At 42.0% G+C, this 24,745-nt stretch overlaps 1 protein-coding gene across 1 annotated transcript; it reads right to left on the reverse strand.

Moving 5' to 3' along the window:
• Window positions 1-47: 47 nt before the first annotated feature.
• On the reverse strand, window positions 48-23,205 carry LOC308125948 (gamma-aminobutyric acid receptor subunit rho-3-like). The gene is made up of 10 exons (XM_080489991.1): window positions 22,629-23,205; window positions 17,428-17,540; window positions 8,672-8,739; window positions 6,863-7,086; window positions 5,506-5,588; window positions 4,684-4,821; window positions 2,885-3,037; window positions 2,487-2,548; window positions 2,185-2,316; window positions 48-1,867 (listed from the first exon to the last, which is right to left on the reverse strand). The coding sequence occupies exons 1-10, from the start codon at window positions 22,769-22,771 to the stop codon at window positions 1,565-1,567; spliced, it is 1,419 nt and encodes a 472-aa protein (XP_080346117.1). The 5' UTR covers window positions 22,772-23,205; the 3' UTR covers window positions 48-1,564.
• Between the last annotated feature and the right edge of the window lie 1,540 nt (window positions 23,206-24,745).

Below are 24,745 nucleotides of genomic sequence, written 5' to 3' on the forward strand. Positions count from 1 at the left end.
TTTGTTGGTTTTGGAAACAGACATTCAGTAGAGATTCTCTTCAGATTGCAATAATAATCATCAGATTTGTAGATTTATTTCTCGTGGTTCATGGAGAGAACAACATATCCACATCTGTTTGAGTGATTTCAGGAGTTACAGAACATATAGTAAAGATTACCTTTTCATATTCAGAATCCTAATTTCATAAGAAAGCCATGAACTAAAATGAGCTTCTTCCTCGAAGTGCCCTCGGTGTCCCCTCCACTGTTTACATCCGCCTCGCTGCTGTGAGGAAGGTGGGGAAAGATGAAGATGGAGCTTCTGAGAATAATATGATATAATAAATGTAACAAACACATTGAATGAAACATTGCAAAACAATTTTACAAACACGGTCACTTCATCCAGTAAAATGACATCACAATAGAGCTCAAATAGTAAATTAATTGATATTTCACAACGCTCCACTTATAAAGATGACATTTCTTTTCTAGTGATATATACTTTCAGCTTAATTTGACACATCATGTCATGTGCTTGAGGTGTCTTTAAATTTTTATGAGGTTTTTCAAGGCTTTTCAAGGCTTCTTTTTTGCCGTTCTCTGAATGAATTTTTAAATTTTTGCATCCCTTTATTCATTCTTATTTAAAATTCTCCACATTGATGCATTTATTCCTTCATTTATTTCTGCATTCATAAAGTCTAAAAGCCGTTTGTAGTTTTCTTCCCAATCTGTTTTGTTTTCTGGAACAAAAAGGCTATTTCTGTGTTTTTACTTTTTAATTTCATTTAGCTAAATATTACATTTATACATTCATCAATGTATTTCCTCATTCATTTACTTTCCCACCCATCTTCTATCCCGCTTATCCAGTTCAGGGTCTCTGGGTGCCGGAGCCGAACCTTTTCATAGTTTAGTCATTTTCTCAGGGATTTCATGATGCAGCCGTTTAATTTTACACATTTGTTCATTCATTATTTCCTTCACCTGTAGAAATCTTCATACAGTGATTATTATTTACTTTCTCTACATGTTTTAACCACATTAATTTATTCATGTATTCATTTCATATATATTTAGTAGATTAACATTTTTCTTCACTTTTTTGTAATAATTACTCGACTCAATTGCTTTACAGTTATAATGCTCCCAATATCATTCCAAGGTCAGAATTATAATTGTGAAAATACAGGAATAGCCTTTTTTATTACCAGTATTGATTATATTTGTGTGTTGCCATTTATTTTTATCATCAATGCCATTTTTCATTCTATATATATTTCTTTGTCTCTTCAGTGGTTCTTCTGTGTCTGTCAGTAGTCTTTTTTTTAATTTTTTTTCCCGGCTGCTCGTAGGTTTTTCAACAAATCAACATGCAGCACAAATGTGCTTTGAGTGTGAGAGGTAGAAAATAAAGATTGGAGTCCATGCGTGTCCTTCGAGACGTTCAGCTGCTCGCCTGTGAGACAGATTGTTACTCAGTCACAGAGCTCAGAAGAGCCGGTCCAGTGAGGGGACCCGTCCACGTGGCTCCCTGCCTTCGGCCCCCGCGCTGGTTTAGTTGTTTGCGTGGCGCCGGATCAGGAGTACAGGCTCCAGTAGATGGTGTTGAAGAGCAGGTAGGACAGTGGGAAGGCCAGCCGAGAGTACGAGTCGATCATGTAGCTGTTGCTGACCAGCAGGTCCACGTTCTCGCGCACCGACCGCTGCCGCCGCAGGCGCGTCCCCTCCGAGGGGCGGAGGTCTGGGCCCTGGGCGGGTGTGGTCAGAGGCTCGGTGGTCAAGGTGGGCGCCATCGAATTGAAGGGGGTCAGCTCGATCTCGTTGTCGTGGAAGCAGCCGTCAAAGGCCATCGCCTGGCTGGCGTTGAAAGTGGACGGGATCTGAAGAGGGAAAGAGAGTATTCAGAGGCAGAGGACGAAGCTCTGTTTATCTGTGCATATTTCGATATACTCTCTCCATCCATCCATCCATCCATCCATCCATCCATCCATCCATCCATCCATCCATCCATTCATCCATTCATCCATCCATCCATCCATCCATCCATCCATCCATCTCGAGTCTCTTCAGACAATCAGATTTGATAGCTCAGTTTGTCCACTAGATGGCGTCAGTATCAAGCAGCTGCGCGTTCTGCTGTTTCTGATGGAGTGGATTTCCCCTCAGGTTCAGTCTGCAGCAATAATCTGTTTCTGACCTTCCCCCTCTTCATCTTCCTCATTTCCTCCAGCGTGGTGCAGTAGTTCACGGCTGCATACTCGATCACAGACAGGAAGACAAACAGGAAGCTGGTCCACAGGTAGATATCCACCGCCTTCACATACGACACCTGGACAACAGAGTCACATTTAACCACGTTTTCTGTTAGTTTTCTCTCTTCACTCTGTAGTTCAGCCCTGATTTACACGTGCAGTAACTCTCCACCCAGAGTATTGCTGAAATATATAACCCAGCGTTATTCTTTATCCCTTATTATCATTATTATTGTTAATCTCTGACCTGTGGCATGGAGGACGACACTCCTGTTATGATGGTGGACATGGTGAGCACTGTGGTCATACCTGCAAACACAGCAACATTAATTACTTGGTTTTACTTCATTTTCCTGTCAGAATCCCCCCCCCCCCTTTTCTTAGAGTTTCACATTTTGAAGGCTGTTTTTGTTTTTTTTCTTTCAGTGATAGCAGAGTGCCAATATTTAGTGTTTATTTTTCAACTGATCAGCACTGACTAGAACAGTAGAGAACAAACTAATGAAAGATTGGATGGAAGTACGTGCATGTGAATGACAGACTATAAATAAATAAATAAAGCCCCCCGGCTAGATCAGTTGCTAGATCAGCATTCTCTTCTTTGTAGCGTTGGCAGGGTGAGGTGAGGCGAGTGCCCGGGTTTACCCAGAGACACTCGGGCAGGAACAGCCCGGCGGTCGATCCAGAAAGAGACCCAGGAGAGGACGACCATCAGCATGGTGGGAAAGTAGGTCTGCAGCATGAAGAAGAAGATGTGCCGCCGCAGGATGAAGTTAATGAAGAGACGATTGTACCAACCTGAGGCAGTGAAAGAAACAGACTCTGAACAAGGCTCTTCTACAAGTACCACACCGCAGAGAGTTTTCCCGGGATATCTGAATAGTTTCAATTCTGTGTGTGTTTGAAAGTTCAAATGCAAAAAACTCTTCAGATTTGTTGCATTTCTTACTGGAATATTGTAAAAGATTGAGTCCATGCTGTTTGAGTACCGTGGTACGACTCCCTAAAATCAATGGGCGTGTGCTGGAAAACCCAAGTCATGTTTTGTTGTTAAAGCACAGTTTCTCAAAGTTTATTGATTATATTTTCTTTACTTAGTAACGCACTACTCTCATATGACCACCGTTTTCAGGACGGGTCTCTTGTCTGTGAAGCCGCTTTATCATTAAACGGAACCGGGCCGCTCCTTGGTTCTCCTCCAAACTGACAATCAATCAATCAATCAATCAATCAAAAACTTAATTTGACCCCGGGGGCAATTAAATGGTAGCTAAGAGCAGACGATAATGCCACAACAGACAACAACTACATCAAAGGGGTAAATAAATACCAATAATTGTAAAAATCTGACAATAAAACAGCGAGTCAGATATAAATACAACAAAGAACGAAGGTCGAAGGTTAAATCTGTATGAACATGGTGCAGGAGGCAGGGATGTTGAGACGATGGGGGGTGTTGTCGGCAGCTGCTGAAAGTAACTAAAAAGTAACTTGTAATCTACCTTTCAAAAACAAGTAATCAGTAACCACGTTACTTTTTAAAGGGGTAACTAGTAATCAGTAATCAGATTACCTTTTTAAGGTAACCGTGGCAGGAGAAATGATGGGAAAAAAAGGATATTTTACCAAAACAATACCTCAACGTTTAGCATGAAAATATAATCACGTATAATATGACTGTCATCGATCGAGTCACTGAGACAGTTTCAGTCCCGGCAGGACTCTGAAGCTGTCAAACAGTGAAAACAGAGCTGCCGTTTTTAATCTGGAAATTCTTGCCTATTTAACAAGCAGAATTTATTTTACGTAGGGAATGTCGGTGAGAAAGATGATTTGTTATTACAGGGGTCGCCACAGCAACCAGCATCATAGTTTTACCGCTGGATGACCTTCCCGTAGCAACCCGGAATCCTGAACGGACCATGAAATATTATCTAATCTCCATCCAAGTCAACATTCAAACACAATGTGGTTAGACTCATACGAGGCAATCGATAGTAATACATTTTTGGGCCACATTTAGAAAACCCTTATGTGGTTTACTTTGTCTGTTGGGGAAAATGAGCCAAAGGCAGATGTAGGTAAATTCAGCAGAGCTTGGAAATGTTGTTTATTTGGCTGTATAGAACGCGTGTTCAGTCATATCTCCTCTAACTTGATTGCAAAACAAATTTAGTTGTATTTACACATCCACCGGTTTTCTGTCTCCAGATGTGAACCATTGGGGTCTGGGCAGGTTACACCCTGTACGGTTCACTCAACGCTGTGGCCAATCCAGAGTCATCATCCAACATAACACGGGATAGATTGTCTTCAGATTGTAGGACAGGGAGAACATGCAAACTCAATACAGAATGTCCAATGCAGCTCTGATTCTCCTTAGGGTTAGGGTTTTTTTTGAGGGGTTAACATCGGGTTATGCCGAAGGTGAAGCAGGAACACACCGGTGCTGCTGTAGAAAGCGAGGCCGCTGGAGGCGTGGAAATGCTCGATGAAGAATTGCGACAAGACGATCTCGTCTGTACGGAGGGAGTCGTTCCCGTTCTTCCAGTAAAGCATCAGGTCGTTCTCATTGTAGGCATCTGAGAAAGAGACAAGGAGGCGGTGGAGACAAGAGGACGAGCTCAGTGTCACAGAGGACAAACACAGTTCATGTGACATAGACAGGAGTGAAATGTGCTACTTGATTACAGTTCCGAGTTACCACTTTTAAAAACTACTGCAGTGATGTTACTTGTAACAGTTAACCAAGTAACTAGTTATTAGTATTTTATGTAATGGTCTACCTCAGTCACTTGATTATGGTCACTTAGCTGTATTATTGTAACGACACATCAGTCCATGGGAGGAAGATGCTCTATAATCTGCATGTTAGTGCTTCTTAAAGGAAACAGATTTATGAACTAATGACAACGACAAGTAGCGACAAAACAGCCGAGATAAACGACCAACATGGATATAGCTCTTAGAAAGGGAAGCGACGTTCTAGTTAAGCATGCCAATGCTCACCACTGCTCACCACGGCTCCTGTGCATGCAGGTTAATGCTACTCGGAGTGGAACGTCATGCTGCTGTCTCAGTTAGGTCTTTCTCTGTCATATTGAGTTGAACATTTAATGAAGGCAAACCCATAAAGAATCGTCTAAGTAAGTTACTTATGGTTTTCTGTATTTCATTTGTGACCATGTCACTATATTGCATCATTCTTTCCTTCTTTGGCTCTGGTGTCACGGCATGATGTGTGTGTGTGTGTGTGTCTCTCTTACAGCTCTCCAGCTCCAGCGAACAGTTCTGTGTGTCCAGCGGGAAGCTGCTGAAGTCCATCGAGCAGAGCGCCGTCACCGTGACCCTGAAACACACACACACACACACACACACACACACACACACACACACACACACACACACACACACACACACACACACACACACACACACACACACACACACACACACACACACACAGACCTAAGACTTTCAACACGCTGTCATCTTGCTCATATATATCACCATAAAGACTGCAGAAACCGTTCACCGTGTCCTGGAAAGACCTCTGAGGAAACCAAAGCACGTCTCCCTCCCTGTTTTTTTTTTTTTTCTTTTCTCATTCGTTCAATTTCAGGTGCATTTTTATTGGCAAGACAAGTGTAATCCCCTTCTGGAGCCAGAGCAAAGTGAAGGAAATCAGAGGATAAACTGTGAAAACAGAAGTCATTCGGTGGATTCGAAATGTCTGAAGTTACATTGTTTTGTCAGGATTTAGAGCAGAAAAACGGAATATTGTACTGCAATTCAGTGTGACCCGCCACATTATATGATGCAGGATACATTTGATCTGCCACATGTTGACATCAAGTCCAAACTTAGAGGAACCAAAAACCAAATGTCCGTGTTAAGATGTTGCAATGTGTAAGAAATTACACACAAAGAAATGATGAATTTGTTGGTGTAAATAAGCTGCATAAATTGCTATTTGGGTTATCTGATCCGTATATATTGGAAATATGCTTGCCATTGGGTGTATATTTTTCTGTGTCTGTTACTAAATATATTGCTGCTATTTCAACATATATATTCTGTATATAGGAGTAGGTATGTTGGTGTTATTTTTATTTATTTAATCAGTATATATTGGTAAATATATACATTTTGGTGTATTTTACCTTCTCATACTGCTAACAGTATTAATGTTTTTGTGTATTTGATTTGTATGAAATGGTGAAATGTTGCATTCATTTTAATTTAATTGTAGATATTGGTGGATGTGCGATGTTTTCTGTCAATTCTGACAGACATTTGTAACACTTCCATGAAGCAGGCCACTGTACCATCGAGCTTCAAGCAGGCCACCATCATACCAGTGCCAAAAAAGTCCTGAATAACCAGCCTAAATGACTATTGCCCCGTAGCACGGACTCCCATAATGATGATGTGTTTTGGGGGACCTGGCAACACAACTGCGTTGCCAGGTTCCCCACAAAACCACATCGTAAAGTATGCAGACGATACTACGGTGGTGGGCCTGATCCAGAACGATGACGACAGGGCCGACAGAGAAGAGGTGCTTCATCCGGCTGACTGGTGCGGGAGGAACAATCTTCAAAATGATCTGATGAGCCCCACCTGACGCTGTAGAGGATGTTCCCGTCGGGGTAAACCCGCAGCATGATGTTCTCCATGGTGGTGTCGTGGATGAAGGAGCGTTTGGAGTGGACGAAGAAGACGTCGGGGACCCAGATCTTCTTCACCAGCCGGGAGTCGAACGTCCTGCTCTGGTTGGTTCGAGACGGGAACGACAGCCGCTCGTCCTTCCAGTAGTGACGCAGGTACAGAGTCATGGTGAAGTCCTGCAGGACTCAAACACACACAGACATTTTACCATCAAGGGTTTGAATCTCAGGTCTCAGGCTTAATTGCCAAATAAATCTGTTTCTTCTGAGAATCGGTAGCATCCAGAATATAGTAACTCTATCCTTAGTATTTGTGGTACTAATTAGCAGTCAGAGAGACGGGGAAGGAAACTAGAGCCTGGGGAAAACGAGGGACTCAGGACCCAAAAGGTGAGGAAGCTTGGGACTCGGGACACAGAAACAAGTGAACTGAGGAACCAAGACCCAGAAAAAGTATTGTTAATTGTATAATTGAAAACGTGAGGTGAGACGCACAGGGGCATCACATATACAGTTCACGAAGAAGGGGACCTGGCATCTTTATATACAGTATACAAAGTAGGTTTATTCTCGTCTAATCAGTAAAACCTCAATGACCACTTGTATCACTTCAATAAACAATACTGTTGTTCCCTTCTTCTTAACCAAAATAAATTTAGATTTGATCAGAGGTTGTTTTCTCCTTTCCAGCTCCGTTTCCCACTCTGTTGTGGTTTTTGACTCTTCGCTGTGTGGATATGTCTCCGAATAACCTAAATCAATCATTTGATGACTGAAACGGGTTGGGGCAGTACTCTACGTGCACGAGCACATCGCCGCAGCCTGAGGAAGAACCACATTCACATTCCCACCGATCCACTTCAGGCCGCCTTGACAACAACGTCCTCCACACCATCTGTCACTCGGTGGACGCTCTTCAGTTTCTTTAAGCGGCAGGCCGAGTTTAAAGCGACGCACTTCAGAGGTCACGAACCACACAAGTGAACCGGTGAGAGGAGACCTCAGAGCAGCCTCAGCTCTTACTTTCATTTTCTTGAAGAGTGATTGAAACCAAAGTTATTGAAATCTCTCAGAATTACAGTTTATTCCTATAGTTTCAATAATGTAAAAAAAAAAAAAAAAGGGATTTTTTGGGGTTTTTTGTAGAGCTAAACCGTTTCACATTCCTTTTTTTTTTTTAATAGAAATGCTTGAGAGTTCCGGTCGCTGACAGCGGACAGCAGTTGTAAGAGGGAGAAGAAGCTGGTGGCCTGACCTGGCAGCTGCAGGGCGACTGGTTTCGGTTATTGGTGAAAAAAATGGCTAAAAGGGGAAGCTCTCCGCCGCTTTGAAAACACCTATTAACCTTTTATGTTTTCTTTTGAATTCTGCTATGAAATGTGCAACCTGAATAAGGAAATGAAAATGCAGTTTGAATGGACTATTATTAATTTCATTTATGAGTCAGTTTATGCAGTTATATCCGTGACATGAAAACTGTCAAATGTCAAAGTGAATTTTGGTCACTATTTGCGGGAGTATCTTTTCGAAAATTAAATCCGAATCGTCATTTTCATTTTCATCAAGTCACAGAATAAGCAGCCTTGTCAAAGAAAATGAAAATGCAGTTTGGATGATTGATTATTATTTTTCATTTATGACAAAAAAAAAAAAAATGCAGTTTAATCTGAAAATGAAAAAGCATTTCTGTTAATACATTTCAAACTGATTTTTGAGCCACATTCGCTTCCATAGATTAAAGAGTGACGTGGTCATTCCTCACCATGTTGACCTCAGAGATACTGTCGATGCTCTCCACCTGCACGTCGATGCCCACGGGGATGGCCGAACCTGAAACGACAACGCGGGGCCTCGTCACACTTCAAAACATTGACTCCAACTCTGAAATTTGAATCGGCATCAGATGAGAGAAAGTATGCTGACCATCTCAACAGCCTCCAAGAACAATTTACATTGTTGTTTTAGGTCAGCGTTCACAGGCCTTCGAGAGATATGAAGCGGGGAAAGAGCACGTTACTTCAGTAACTCGTCTCCTGTGCTTGATTTGATTCGTCGAACCCGTTCACATGAAAATGATCTCAAACCTTCTTCTGATCTTTGCAGTGTTCAAATCTCACTAATTGTAGTTAGTATTTTCTACACTTAACAAAGATCGTATCGGAAGCATTTTGTGATTATCTAGCAGTCTGTGATGTTGCAGTATACAAACAGTGTTGTTCATGAGAAAAACCTCTCTTTCCATTTTGAAGCCCAGTTTCAGTAAAACAATCAACATACCTGAGTTTGATTAATTTCAGATAAGCTGCATTTTCTCAGTTTACATGGACATAAAAAGTGGAATGTCTTTAAAACTTGCACTCCGGAAGCTCTTTACAGTAACAACCCACACCTTTGTCACGTAAAGGAAAATCAGGAGTGAAAACAAAGTTTACCGTTGTCACTTGGAAACACTGAATCGGCACCCCAACAGGAAAAGCTGTGTGTCCATGTTTTTTCATAGTTTTGTGCACAAATCAAAAAACGTTGTTGTATATGTGAAATTGTGGGAAATAAATAAATGAAATGAAGTGAAATCTGTGAATCCGTGTATGTCTTTCTGTTTTCTTTGCGCTCTGATGGATCCTCACCTGTCCAGGTGTATCCGTCTTGAATCTTTAAATAAACCTGGACCAGTTCCAACGTTCACAACCCTGAACTAGGGTTACAGCATTGTAGGAGATTGATGGCTTGTTTTGTTTTACAGATCCACAACCGTGACTCCAGAAGTCTCATTAGTGAGTCTCATTAGTGAGTCTTAATTCCGTACGGCTTCAAGATGTAGAAAAAGCGAATGTTTGTATCTATTTGGAATCAATTCGTCACAAAAGAAAAAAGAGACATGATTTGTGTATCTAATTCTAGCCCATTCGATCAGATCTATTTCTTTAATCCCATCATCTCTTCTGGCCCACAAACCTCATTTTGGTTTGTGACATCCTGTGTCTTCGCCACCGGCTCGCCGCAGCTGGCAGCATCTGTCGTGCGGCGCCCGCTCTCCTCCAGTCGCCTCATTAGCAGATTAAGCTCGTTTCGCCACTAAAACCTGAGCAACCCGATTTGTTCACATAAGCAAAGCAGAGAACAACACAAACCGCCTCCCAAATAACAGAATCCTCAAAAGCAAACGAGCGTAACTCAAGGCTGCTCAATTTACACGATCCACCGCGCCGATTCCACACGGCAATCACGAGCGGAGAAAGTTTGGGACGGAGTTTATTTCGTGGAGCCCACATCTAACTTTAGTAATGTTTCGTGGTCTTGTTCCTCTTTGCAAATTTCCTCGGCTAAGTTTAGGCTTTATCCTCCGCTGTGGCCGGCAAGGGGAAGAAAAAGCCTCATTCCTGCGACGACCACAAGCATCAACAATGACTTCACCGCTGTGTCGGAGGGACAAAAGCTCCCATCTGACTGGATAGGAAGGTGAAAGTTAAAGAGTGAGAGGAATGCTTGGTCTGAACTGACGACGTCTGCTTCAAGAACAGGTGAAATATGAACAAATGGGAACGATTCGTTTTCTAAACCGCTTCATAAATGCACCTGACCCCAGCTGACTGTGATCTTTACACCTGGACAGGTCAACAGTCCATCACAGGACAAACACAGACAGAAAGTCACGTTCAAGCATACAGGACATTAAGGCGCTTTCTTGAGTTTCCCTCAGAAGCGTTTGGAAGCTCTGAAGCCAGAACTTTTTGGAAACAACTTCCATCGTGCAAAGTTTTTGAAACGCATTGCTCTCCGTCTCCCTGTAAGTAGGAGAGACGCAACTTTTCTAAAACGCTGCAGTGCTGCAAATGTGCACATCGGGTCACTGTCAGGAGTTTTTCTTTCTTTTGTGCGAGTTGCTGGTCAAAACTGACAATGGAAGATTGAGGGTGTTTGTGCTGCTCACTTTCTAGAATTTAACAGAACTTCTCCAATAAAGTGAACACTTAACTACACCATCATCTGCATACATAGAGACTTCTTTTTTCTTTTTTTACATAATGCATATAATGGGTGGCTTGAACGTTTACATCGTACTGGTCACTGAGTGCAAGTGTGTCCAGTTATACCCTGCGTAAACATTTAACACAATCCTGAACTAACTCAGTCCTTCACTCAATGGCAACAATAAAGAGAAGTAAGTCAGCTTGGTTTCTGAGAGGCGTCTGCTTGTTGGTTGATTATCTCTGCTGTTTTGTTGCTGCGTCTTCTTGTTGCTCTTGGTTCAATAAATCTTCCTTGAAGAAGGGCTGACGTCCAGATTTTAGAGCGTCTTCCTCCCACTAACTTCAGCTGAACTTAAGTCATTATTTGACTGACCCACACTCACACTGTTTGACCATTATGGAGACAAAACACGCTGAGGAAGGACATTATATGCAAGAATAGCTTTACGAGTGACTAGTTACTTTTTTTATTTGGATTCATCGGTGTAATGATTTGAATACATTCTTAAAGATGTACTAGTAACTGTAAGTTGGTACACATTTTCAGGCACTGATTCACCACTGGTTCCAAACAATGCTTTGTTTGTTTTCCTCCCTCACGGTTTGAGTTTTACAGTATGGACTGTTTTGGAGAATTTTTAGAAATACTGGACTCAGTAAAGTTTTTGTTTACTACAAAACTGAAAGGCAGATTTCATGAGAGCGCACATGCTCTTTTGCTTCAGATTTGTAACTCACTGAAACCATGTCTGCCGGTCCAGCGTACATAAACACCCCGTCGCACACATGTGGGTTTGTTTGTGACCTCCGTCTGGACGTGGTTTACTGGCCCACATTCCCCTTTTCGCCCTAAAGGAAGGAACAATCTTCCACTCCAAGGTGTCTGTGTGGGTTTTGTGTGCGTGAAGTGTGTTAATTCCTCATGAATGTTAGCAGCCAGCGGCTCAGTAAAGACTTTATTTAGTGTAGTTCCTCTGACAGTCCGAGCCATAAAGCTCCAGCCAGGGTCCGGCTTTTGTCCCTGACTGACTCGTTAAAACCACCAGCGGTGCAGACTCAACATTTAATGTCACCATGGCAACGAGAGCGGCCGGTGGGAAAAAACCTGAGACAGAAGGTCAGTCTCTCTCCTCCTGTCCTCCTCACTGCTCCACTTTTCCCACGTCACGCCCAGTCAGGCTTCTTTATGGACACGTGCAGAAGCCGTTCAGCTTGAAGTCTGTCTCAGAGGGTTCGATGTCAAATGCTGGGTGGTACGGCTCCGGGAGGCCAGAAGTCTATGGGCCCGGGCATCACTCTACCATTGATTTCCCTTCATTTATGTTACTGCTACAGCCAGTTACTGCTGATTGGGCTTCGATATGTGAACTCCCAGTCACTGTTGCTGGTCATAGCTTGACTCCCAGCTCTGCTACAAGACCAATGAACTGAGCCAGAATCCAGCTCAGCTTGTTTCACAAAGCTCCAGAGATCGCCTCAGGTGGTCCCACTGCTTCAGTGGAGTCATTATTAAAGGTGTTTTATAACTGAAAGTCCACAGCGCTGATAATTCTGTCAGAAATAGGATTATTTCTCCTTGCAAGGCTTCAAAATGCAGCAGAAGTTGCCTGATTCTGTTTCTGGTTTTTAAATCCTCCGTGTGGGTGAAGCTACAACATCTCAGTTATTGAGCTGCTGTAGATTTAACTTGATAACACATGTAAATCTCTCCTGAAGCAGCTTTAAGGTCATGATGTTTTTTTTGTCCCAAATGTTCGCTCAAATAATGAGTGGTTTAATCCCTTAAGGCCAGCGGAGCCACAAACAGATCAATTCATGCAGCCAAAACGAGTCAGTGGATTTTCAAAGCTAGAAAATACACACATAGTGTGTATCACGGGTATTTGATGAAAAGTTGGCAAAACTCCCAGATATTTCATGTCTTTTATCTTGAAGTTTTCTCAAAAAGTTCTTCCAAAAGGTTCTTTTTTTTTTACATTTGATCCACATTTGTTCTACAATCTCATGTGATTATTGCAGAAATATAGGTTTATTTGGATGCACTTAGGTGTGTTTGATAAAGGACATACACTGTGACTTGCACTAGTTTTATGAGCACAGTTCATATAATCAAATATTGTGTTTAAATTCTCACTGAACTCTTATCCAGACTAGTTAAATGTGCAACAATTCCTGCAGCTTTAACCCTTCACTGTGCACTCACTGACATATGTGGAAATGGAAAAAAAATTTTTTCTTATTGCAGAATAGTTCTTATGGGTTCTTTTTGTATTTTTTTGCTATGGGGACTTTTTAAAGTAATTGAAAAAGCAAAACATCAAATCTTCTTATTTCATGTCTCTGATGAATGCATTTTTGGATCCATTTGAAATGCTGGCCTTAAACATAGCACTTTATATAAAAAACTACTGCAACTACTTGTCACAGAATACATTTTCCCCCCATATTACTACATTGCATTGCAGGACAATGGTGTTTAATAATATATAGCCACTTTTTTGAAGGGATAAAACTAATTTAGGGAATGAGAAATGGGGAAATATCTGATTTGTTTCAGTTTTACATCACTTTCCAAGAGATTTGGCTGCATTGCATGAATTTGTTTGTCTATATTACACTTAAAAGTCTTGAAGAGTTTGAACCGTAACTTAAGAGTAACATTTTTTTTAAATCTCCATATATTTCAGTGAGGTCCCAGGTCACAGGAGGACATGTCGACGCGGCGAAACATGGTCAGCGAAGGGTTAAAGGTGGCAGGAAGTTCTTGTGGGGCCTTTGGCTGTGGGAGGGGGCAGGTGGGTGGCGGGTGGGTGGGGTGTTAAGAGGTGCGGCTTTCAAACAGGGTCACAGTACAGCATCCATACTGATCCAGAGCAGCCATGCGTAATGCGGGCAGCTGTAATGGAATGAATGCTGGCAGCAGATTGAGTGACGTTTTTAGCCTTTGTTTTCCAAACCTTGAAAATAGCGCAACAAATCTGTGGGTTTCCTCACATTTACAGTCAGTCCTATGTGCTTTGCATCAGAGCTAACCTTCAAGGAAACCTCACAGAATGTATTTTCCCTCTGAATCATCGCCGACGTCACTCAAATCTGTCAGAGACTCAAAGGAGTCCAGTTCACTGTCGCTGTCTCTACCCGGAAAAACCAACAGAGCTTGAATTAAAGTGAGTTTCTCTAGTTACTCTTCCAAGTATATCACAAAGAAACTATTTATATAGCATTTTCATGCAGGCGAGTGCAATTCAAACTACTTCACTTGCATTCATACGGTTGTAATAATTTATGATGATTGTCAAGATTAAGAAAAATGGAAGTGGTTTGAGAAACACCTTCAAGTAGACAACCAAATAAGATCAAATTAAAAAACAAAATTTGAAACAGAAATATGAGATTTAGATAGTAAAATGAGAAAAGCTGACATCAAAAAAGAAATAAAACTGAAATGAAGATACAGAGAGTATTTACTTTAGGCCCTGTTTAGGCGGCAATGTTTTTGCATTTTCATGAAAGAAAGGTTTTGCGTTTACACTGCAAAGTTCACACAGAAATGGCAGATACACTGAAAAAAAATGTAGTCAGCTTATCAGGCCGTGAGTCGGCGCTGTTGGTAGAGTTTGTAATGAAACCACACACACACACACACGCACGCAGAGAACAACACGCTATAAACGGCGAGTCCAGAGGCATTGGTATGGACAGACGAGGGAAGTTCGACTGCTATTAGTCACTGTCAACTACAAAACTACCAAGTCCCAGGAGAACATGGACTGGAAGTCATGACCCTCTGGAGGCAAATGTTGTTGTTGTCCATCTACTCGTGCATGTGGAAAAAAACTATTGCCTACACTCTTGGTGCGCAAGCACAGCAGTAGCATTCAGAACGTTGCATTTTCTCTCGTTTTCACAGAGCTGGAGTTGGAGTATGTTTGTCCACTTCTGGAGCTGTTTACAAAAAGTTGCATTTTCAGTGGCTCCAGGCACCAAAACACCCACAATGCAACGAAGGTTTTCGGTTGTCGTGTGAAACAGGGCCTCAGTGAGCTTGTCACTTTTGTCACACATAACATTATTCATGTTCAGCATTCGTGAAGCACACCTCTGGTAAACAGGAGCTTAGCTGAAAAATAGCTATAATCGTAAGTCATTTGTTTTCATTTGCGACAGCCAAACGTCAAAAGGCAGGATCGAATGAGAAACATGTTTGAAGGGAAGCTCAGCTGAGTGGTAAACATATTAGTCCACACCGGCTCCGCTCTGTGTGAGCGAACCTGAGTTCACAAGACGTTTCCTCGACTGCACGGGTAAGGACACATACGCGAGTAATGCACCCAAACCTGTTTCCTTTTTTTTTTTTTAATTTTCTTTATTTTATGGAGGCAATAAATTTGCAAGTCAAAACTGACATTTGTCACCTGAAACTGGGCCGAGTGAGGTTGAGCGTGAGGCTCTGCAGCCAAAACACACAGCTGATTATCCAGCACAATCCAAAGCCAGCTGGTAAACGAGTTACGAGCAGCTGGCATCGTGGTGGGAAAAGGTTCAATGTGAAGCTTAAACCTTTCCAGGGGGTTAACTACGATTTATAGGTTAAAGGTTGACCTGGATGTATGACTGCTGCATGTGCAAGAAATTACAAGAGTACAGAGTATTTCTGGAGGGTGGAATGACCCTGAAGGCATCTGAGGAGGAGGAAGAGGTGGAGGAGGAGGAGGAGGGTAGGTTTTGATTCTCCAGACGTCTTGCGTCACAACACACACAACAAGCTATATGCTTATCTACGGACGGGAGGAAACTGCAGAGATTTCCCTCGCTGTGAAATTATAGTGAGTGGAAATGCCGCACGGCAGCGGGGCAGACAGTGGTGGCTTTGTTGTCCCCACCCTGAACGACAGGCAGGACCACAGAGACGCCGCCCGTCCGAGGAAGGACAATCAGTGGCAGCAACGAGGCTGCGCGCCAGAGGAATGTGCAAAAAAATCCACTCAAAAGGCTCCATGTTGAAGGTTTCCAGGTAAAATAAATGACCCCGGCGCATGTGAAAGTGTTCAAAGGCTCATGTGACGCTATCAACTGAAGGCCTGCATTCACCATAAAGACATGACTGATGGCAACTTTCAAAGAGAAGAAGAGTTGAGTTTCGTCAAGGTAAAGTTGGGAACAATGAGAGGAAGAGACGGCTGCCGGCAGAAGAAAGACGGCATTGTCCTCCATTCAAAAACGTCTTACTGGTTGTTTACATTTTCATGAAGAGCCGCCGCGTGTGAGTTGACAAATACGACATGAGTGAATATCCGTGAATAAAAGCCTCTTAAAAAAAAAAAAAAAAAAAAAAAAAGGCTCGGGAGAAGCCTATAATGACTAGATATATGTATCGTTCAGTCAGTCTATTCATATTCATACACACACAATACATACTGTATATAATATGAAAATTTCAAGGCGTTTGTAACAATGTGAATTCGTGAAATAACACCAAAAGCACTCTTTTTCGTGCTCTCATTGGGATGTCTTACTGTAAAAATACTGTTTCATAGAATTATTAAGCCTCTTTTATATGTGATCATCATCAAGTGGCTTACCCAAGTGAAAATGTACGAGTGTTAGATAGCGATGGTGATTTCTGATCTGGATCTGCCTTAATGTGGCCACGCAAAGCAGATAATGAACCGTTATTATCGATCACATTAAGAGGTTTCTACTTGGAACATTGATATCATTTTAATCCCCAGTTCACGTCATGCAAACATCTGCCGCTCTGCCTCGTGCGTCTCACGACTGTATTGTGATGATCTTTACTGCAGACCCCAGATAGTTTCCCACCCCTCCATCTGCTCCAGACCTGGAATAATAATCCAGATTAATGCACACGAATCCCTCCAACTCAAACAGTAACTTGCTCCACTCATTATTTTTGCAGAGCACACATAGAGACACACAATCACATTTGAGTGGGCACACAGAGTTCTACTGTATGCCAAATGCGTGCACACGCACGCACGCGCGCACACACGCACACACGCACACACGCACACACACAGCCTCACAATGGTGTAATCTGGGTCAGAGATGGTGATCTTTTTTTTTGATAGACACATCCGTTGTCTGGGTGACCCAGTGCCCATCATCACATCGCTATAGCGACATCATCAGCGTGGGACGAGGAGCGATTTTAGATTGTGCATGAGTGGATTAAATAATGTGGAGCTGGCGGGGGGGGGGGGGGGTGGGGGGGTTGTCTCGAAACATGTTTGTATGTTTGTGTGTCAGTATGAGTCTTTACATTGACTCTAGTAAAGCCTGATGAGAAATATGTCATTTTTTTAGCCTTGAATGTCACATTATACTCGTATTCCACTTGTAATCCTTTTGTTTGACATTTGGCTGACGCTGTCCCGGTCTCTGTCGTCCATTTGCGTCAGTCATATTTAGCTTTTTTTCATAATCATGCCTGTGTGTTTGTTCTTATCTAGTTCATTTGTAATGTGTTTAACAACCTCTGTGTGTGTGTGTGTGTGTGTGTGTGTGTGTTTGTTTGGTGTCGGACCTCCAAAGCCCGGCCTCATGGCGAAGTCGTGTTCCTCGATTCTCAGCAGCTGTTCACTTTTTATCAGCAGTGTTTTGGTGCTGTCCTGCCTCTTCAGCTTGTAGTCGATGCGTCTGTGGAAACACAACACACACTGCATTCATGAAAATCTGCTTTTTAAAAGCAATAATGGAATGAGCTTAAAATACGTTTTTCACTTTGTTATCGACTGGGGTTAAGGTGATGACTAACTAGTTATATTAAGGCTGTTATTACGGGGTTTGATTAGACTGTTTGTGATTTTCTATCACCTTCACTGCCCCCCACCCACCCCCCTCCTCCTCCTCCTCCCGAAACCATAACTTTAATCAAAGGCTCAGCAGCTCCATGAACAAATAACACACGTGCACTCATGCACACGTGTGTGTGTTTGTGTGTATGTGCAAAGCATTTTGGTATTGTGGAACAAACAGTCTGTCATTACTGTTGCCAGACTGATTGAAGCAGCTGTAGCGTGATCTAAACAGTATACTGTATATATGAAAGTTTTACATGTGAGCGTGTTCTTTCTTCACCCAGTAAAGTCAGAAATATAAATCTGAATAACACGTGAAATGAAAGTAAAGTTTAGCACTATAGTTTTGGCTTTGTTTTGAAATATTATCATGCACAACCCCCCAAAAAAAGACATCAAATACAAACATAGGCTCGAAATAATATGAAGTCACTAACCAAAAAAACCAACATTAAAAGGTCCACCAAGAGACAAAATCTTTTGAAACACAGACAAAAGAAAAAAAATACAAATAAACTTCCCACAGAGAAACAAAATGATTTGAATAAGACATCAAAACCAAATGACCAGAAATGGGTTGGACGCAACCTCAAAGGAAAATAGACAAACGATCACAAAACTACAGCGATGTCACACCAAAAGACCTTCAACAACAAGAAATGACAACCAGACCCAACTTGACCGCAAGGAGGCACAAAATGACTCAAATAAAACATGGAAACACTTCAAAAAGTCACAAAATGAACACAGTCACTTTAAAATCATTAAATAAAGTATATACATGCTATATACAAAATCTGGACACAAAAGACATACAAGTTAAACTGAAAACACAAAATTAATGAAATTAATGTAAACAAATACAAAAGTACCAAGAATAGAAACAAAAATGAAGGAAAAGACGCAGACCTTCTACAGCTTGTTGTGGGAGAATCTGAACTAAAGGAAGCTGTATTCTTAGAATGATGATGATAATGATGATGATGATGATGATGATGATGATGATGATGATGATGATGATGATGATGATGATGATGATGATGATGATGTGGTTGTTGTGTAGGAGATTGTGGATTTCATGCCCCTCTTACTTCTTATACACACAATAAACAGTTTGTGTTTCAAACAAACTGTAAACTACATGCGACTGTGAGTCAAGCAGGGAAACCCACAAGGACCAGTGGGCAGGAGGGGTAAGTACAATGTGTGTGTGTTTACAGACACACTTTTTTAGTCTGCCCCATTGAACACACACACACACACACACACACACACACACACACACACACACACACACACACACACACACACACACACACACACACACACACACACACACACACACACACACCAATGTTCAGTCGCTCCTCGCAGACACGTTCGCGGGTCTGGTATTGTGTGGAGGTCACCAAATAATTTGAGCCAAATCCCATTCCCATAATCCCTTAAATTAACCTTGAACCACACACGTCACAATCTCCCCAAACAATCCCAATTTATGACTAATCTCCATCCTCGGGCTAATTTCATTAACTCGAACCAACACGGGGAACAGACTGTACGTCCAGCACGCTGCTGAGGTCCACAAGTCACAAAAAAAAAACAACAGCCGAGAGTCAACAGCAACAGGACAACGTCCCAGAGACCAGCGGGCGGACGAGTCGCACCTCCAGACTGAATCTCGACTATTTTGCTCGTTATGACATTTAGCACATCACATTAGTTTGAGCAATACAAAATTTTATTGAGCCACTAAATCACCACAAGGAAGACGGCAAAGAATCGTGAAGTTGGATGGCATTTATTGTTTTGTTATTTTATATTCACTTTTTTTTTATTTTGTGTTTGTTGTTGTTTTGAATCTTATATTGTTATTTTGAATGTTTTTGTTTTGAATGTTTTTGTCATATTGAGTCTTTTGTTGCTGTTTTGAAGTGTTTTGTTTGTTTTAATTTTTTATTTATTTTTTGTCGTTTTGCATCTGTTTGTTGTAAACTTGCTTCTTGTTGTTTCTAATGCATCGGCGGTCATTCCGCCTCTGTTTTGTCGAAATCTGTTGTTTTGCACCTGTTATTCTATCTCGCCTCCTTATTGTTGTATGTTCTCTGTTTTTGTTTATCCTTTTGATTTGTTCAAATCTTTTTTTTATTTTTTATTTTATTGTTGTTTTCTTGCTCTTTGTTGCCATTTTGTATCTTTTTGTTGTCACTTTGTGTCTCTGTATGTATTTTGTATCTATTTGTTTCTGTTGTGTATTTTTTTGTGACCAAGCAAAAGTTTACTTCTCTCACCACCACTACTGCTTTCGAATAGAATAGAATAGAATAGAATAGAATAGAATAGAATAGAATAGAGCTTACATGCTCTGCGGACTGGAAACCTAACAAGCGTGGGGACGTTCAGCAGCAGCAGCAGCGGCAGAGTTTTAGTTTTTCATCTGCTTTGGCTCATGTCATCAATATGAGTGCATCCACCTGTCTTCAATAAACACTTTATCTAAGTAAGTTTGTGGAGCAAACGCTCAAGGTCACACCCACACTTCCATCACAGGACACAGACACAATCCCTCCCGCAGTAAAAAGGTAAATGAACTGTATTTGTACAGTTTGGACCAGGTGCTGGACTTCCACTGAGAGAAACTTGTTATTGCTCGCATCTGAAGCTGCACTCTGCCTCATCTCTGTGCATCTGCTGCTAATGCCTGTTGTTTCTGCTTCTCGGTTCACAGAGATCCGCTGCCATTCAAACCAGCTGTGACTTTGTGGATCAAGGTTATATTGTTATGGTGCCGGTGGAACACGCACATGTCAGCCGTGAGCCATGCAGAGCGTTTGCGTTTGGAGTCAAGCCAGGGTTGAGTTATCAGCTGGCAGAGGGGACAATACAATCTGACGTACACAGAGACCGACAGACTTCAGATAGTCATCAGAAATATTACAAAATGATCATGCTGTTCTATTTCTGCAGCAATTTCTCACAATAAAAATGAATTGCCAAACAACCTGTTCCCTGATTAGACCAGGCGCCTGCAAACTTTATGATTGACTGAATTAATAAATAAATACAATTATAAATCATCTTGTCACTGTGCACACAGACTTTTCTATGATAGAAATTAGCTTCTCATCCTCAATGATGCTAAAATAAGGACAAAGATGAGCATGTACAGATATGTCAAATATGCAATTGTCAAAAATAAACGTTATGTACAATTAGAATTTTTATAAAAAAAAAAAAGAATAAGAATAAAGATAATGTGCATCATAACAGTATATACATTAAAAATGATCAAAATGAATAACATGACTCAGTGTAAAATCTGATTTTTAACTGGCGCCACAAAACACATTTAACCTTTAACATCAGGCTGACGCAGCTTCTAAAGTTTCTTGAAAACAACCTCAATTAGTATTTAAACTGAAATGAGTGTTTTGGCTCATTTTATCATCAGATATATTTCAGATAAAGAGGTACAGTGAAAACATCAAAGGCTCACTGTTAATGTATGGGGCCCAGCTCAACCGTGTGGGTTAATTACAGGTAATTACACTAATTAACACACATGTTAATGTGTTCAATGTACTTTCATTGCAACATTTCAGGCACTGGGAAAGGCATAATATCAATGTGTGTGTGTGTGTGTGTGTGTGTGTGTGTGTGTGTGTGTGTGTGTGTGTGTGTGTGTGTGTGTGTGTGTGTGTGTGTGTGTGTGTGTGTGTGTGTGTGTGTGTGTGTGTGTGTGTGTGTGAGGCCCAAAGGTCATTCACACTGGGAAGTTCCAGGAACCGTGGCATGTCCCTTTCGTCATGTAATCAGAAGTAATAAATGTGTGGAGGTGAATTTCTGCTCAGCGCAGGTTTTTTATCTAAAACTGGGAAGTGAGAGTAACAAAGCCCTGAGAAACTTCACTGGAAGTGAAATACCACAAACCTCAGACATCCCTTCCTGCTGTCAATCTCATTCAGTCTCACCTTTTTTTATTTCCTCCCACTTCATCACACAAAGGCACCGATACACACACAGACGCGTGAAAGCCGAACTAATAACATACATAATGAGTCCAACAGTTTTTACACAAATCAGCATGTTTTCCTTCGTAAATGTGGAATATGTGTCCCAGTTCGCACTAAATACTGGGAAGACCGTATGCTAATAGACTGTTTTACAAAATGCAATGTGAGTCACAGAGTCTTGACTTGAACACAATTAAATTAAAATGCAGTTTTACACAAAAAAAAATGCCAAAATTTGCTTCCAATGTTATTTGTGCAGTTTATTTGCAAAGAAAAGTCATTAAACATTTCAATTTGCAAACTACTGTAACGTACAACCAACTTTCTCAGTGAATTTCAATTATTTAATTCTTTTAAATTGTTGGTCATTCCCAAATATCCCTTAAGGTGTAAATAAAGTGTTTAAAAAAGGTGTTTTGACAAATCTACTGGTATTTCTGTAATGTACAAAATGGAATTATTTGCGAAAACAAGCGGATTGCAATGTTTTGTGTGCAATTTTCTTCAAATAAAATATTAGACAAAAGTTAAAAATATGCACTCAACCTTTGGCAAAAAGCTTTAAAAATTTGTTAAATACTCAAAAAGGAGAATAACGAGGTGCAACTGTGAACTATGGACGTCTCTCGAAAAAGAAATCATGCATGAACTCAGGTGTATTGAAGTGCTTCTGTTGTTAGGTGTGCAGCAAGTTTTTAAAATGTGCTCAAGAAATAAAGTACAAGAGCATCTGAGAAACAAACATGCACAGCAATAAGTACACTGAAATGCATCGAATGCTGAATTTGCAGCTTTTTGTAAATAAGTAGACCAATAAAAAAAAAAACTGAAATGCCTGCACAGACAGCTCATTATGTGCACTCACAGTCTCTCCAAGCCACAAGCCTGTGTGTGTGTGTGTGTGTGTGTCTCACCCTCCAAACTTGAACTTGCTGTTCTCCCCGAGAAACACCTCCTTGTGCCTCCTTCGCCCTGAGTTGCGACCGCCGGTTACCATGGAGACGAAGCTGGCCAGAGCCAGAGCCAGAGCCGTGCAGGTCAGCAGGTCCGCCTTCATGTTTCACAGGTTTCCCTGCCAGGAGCGACACGTCTCCAGCATCCCGGCCCTGCTCCGCTCCGGGTGGCTCCACTGCGACCCTCCGGCTGCTCCTCCTGCTGGCTAAAGACGGAGACCGTGGTCAAACATCCCACAGAATGTGCGACACTTCCATGCATGAATCCCTGCGGCACACGTCCGTGCAGCTGCACACCGCGGAAGCCTCCAGGAACCTCCTGCTCTCCATCCGCTCCTCCGTCACCTCCGCCGTCTCTGTGGCGCTGTGGATCTCTCTATCTCTGATTAAAATCGATATGAATCTATTCCTCGCGGCGATAGAGGAATGACACTAATTCCACCCTAATCCTCTTATCCACAGCCACAGCAATCTTTCCCTAACCTACAAACAGTCACAGTCACAGTCACAGTCACACGCACACGTCCACATTCATACGAACACACCCCTGCACACACACACACACACACACACACACACACACACACACACACACACACACACACACACACACACACACACACACACACACACACACACACACACACACACACACACACATCAGTAATCAGATTTTCTCAGTGGGACAATGAAAAATCAGGCACCTGGTGTGATTATATGAGTTTTGTGCACACCTACCGTGTGTGTGTGTGTGTGTGTGTGTGCAGGGGTGTGTTCGTATGAATGTGGACGTGTGTCTTTGTTTGCAGATGGATGGAAAATGAATTGCGCCTCAAAGAACAAAAGGTCGTCAAGATCGACCCCGAAGTCTTTAATCCCAACTGGAGCGTCAAATACAGCCTCACCTCACACCTTCCGCAGTCCACGCCTCGGCAAGATGTAATCACACACACATGCCCACGCACACACACGCGCAGGCAAAACCAGACACGGTGCTGCAGTGGTTGGCACGGTCGCCTCACAGCAGGTTTACCAGTGTTTGATTTCCTGTGCGGAGTTTGCATCTTCTCCCCGTACCAGGGTGAGATCGTCATTCATTTTGATTTTAGGCTCCAACTCCCTGCGACACTGACTTGAATGAAGCGGTTACCGAAGACAGATGAGTGGAGAAGGAGGCTGGTGTCAAAGTTGTTTGTCTTTGTCTTCCTCATCTTCTTCCTCGTTTTTATTTTCTGCTTCATTTCGGTCTTTTTCTTCTACTTCTTTTTCTTCTCCACTGATTTCCTTTTGGTGTGATGGATTTCTATGACCCCCATCGTAAGTCAGTGAGTCAAAAAGGTTGTTGTGACGACTAATAGGGAGGCTGGAGTACAATTACAAGCTGATAGTGTTGCTGTCAATGGGGACACTTGATGTTCTCATGAAGCTCCAGCTCGCTGCCACCTCATCTCAAATGAAAGAGTTGTTTTCATTCTGCTGGCGCTCTTCACCTCCGTCTTCTTCTGCTTGTATGTGGGGGATTTCTTTTTGGTGTGACTGGGTCTGGACTCCCACCTGTGACTAATCTGCCTGATAAGATTAACTGGAATTCAAGTATCGACGACGGTTGGGAAAGATGAATAAGGAGGCTGGAGTAAAATTACAAGAATTCCCTGATAGCATAGCTGTAGATGATTAGTATCATTATAGAGGTTGTGGATGGATGGATGGATGGATGGATGGATGGATGGATGGATGGATGGATGGATGGAAGATGGATGGATGGATGGATGGAGTCAGAAAACTTCATGTGAGTCTGAACGCTGCTTGTCATTACCAGACTTCCTCAACAGCGTCATCCTTATCAAGGGATTACCTTAATTATGCAATAAGAGATAAATAGGTAACATAAAAACTCGCTCTCTTCTCGCCTTCCAGCACAGTTAACCCCCGAGCGCCCGGAGTTTACCCCTGAAAGAGACAACACTAGAGAGAAACAGAAGTATTTTATCGAGCTGGTGACGTGATAAACTGAGGCCATGTTTGACTGCACGTGTGTGTGTTTGTGTTTGTGTGTGTGTGTGTGTGTGTGTGTGTGT

The sequence above is a fragment of the Lipophrys pholis genome (assembly GCF_963383615.2).
Source record: "Lipophrys pholis genome assembly, chromosome: 20".
Classification (NCBI taxonomy): Eukaryota; Metazoa; Chordata; class Actinopteri; order Blenniiformes; family Blenniidae; genus Lipophrys; species Lipophrys pholis.

Bases quoted from the DNA above. Each gene is read 5' to 3' on its own strand.
- LOC308125948 (XM_080489991.1), bottom strand. From the start codon at position 22,771: ATGAAGGCGGACCTGCTGACCTGCACGGCTCTGGCTCTGGCTCTGGCC. The intron at 4,822-5,505 runs GTAAGAGAGACA...TCTCTTTCTCAG, and splicing joins TTCGCTGGAGCTGGAGAGCT to ATGCCTACAATGAGAACGAC. The intron at 2,549-2,884 runs GTAAACCCGGGC...CTGTGTTTGCAG, and splicing joins TCCTGCCCGAGTGTCTCTGG to GTATGACCACAGTGCTCACC.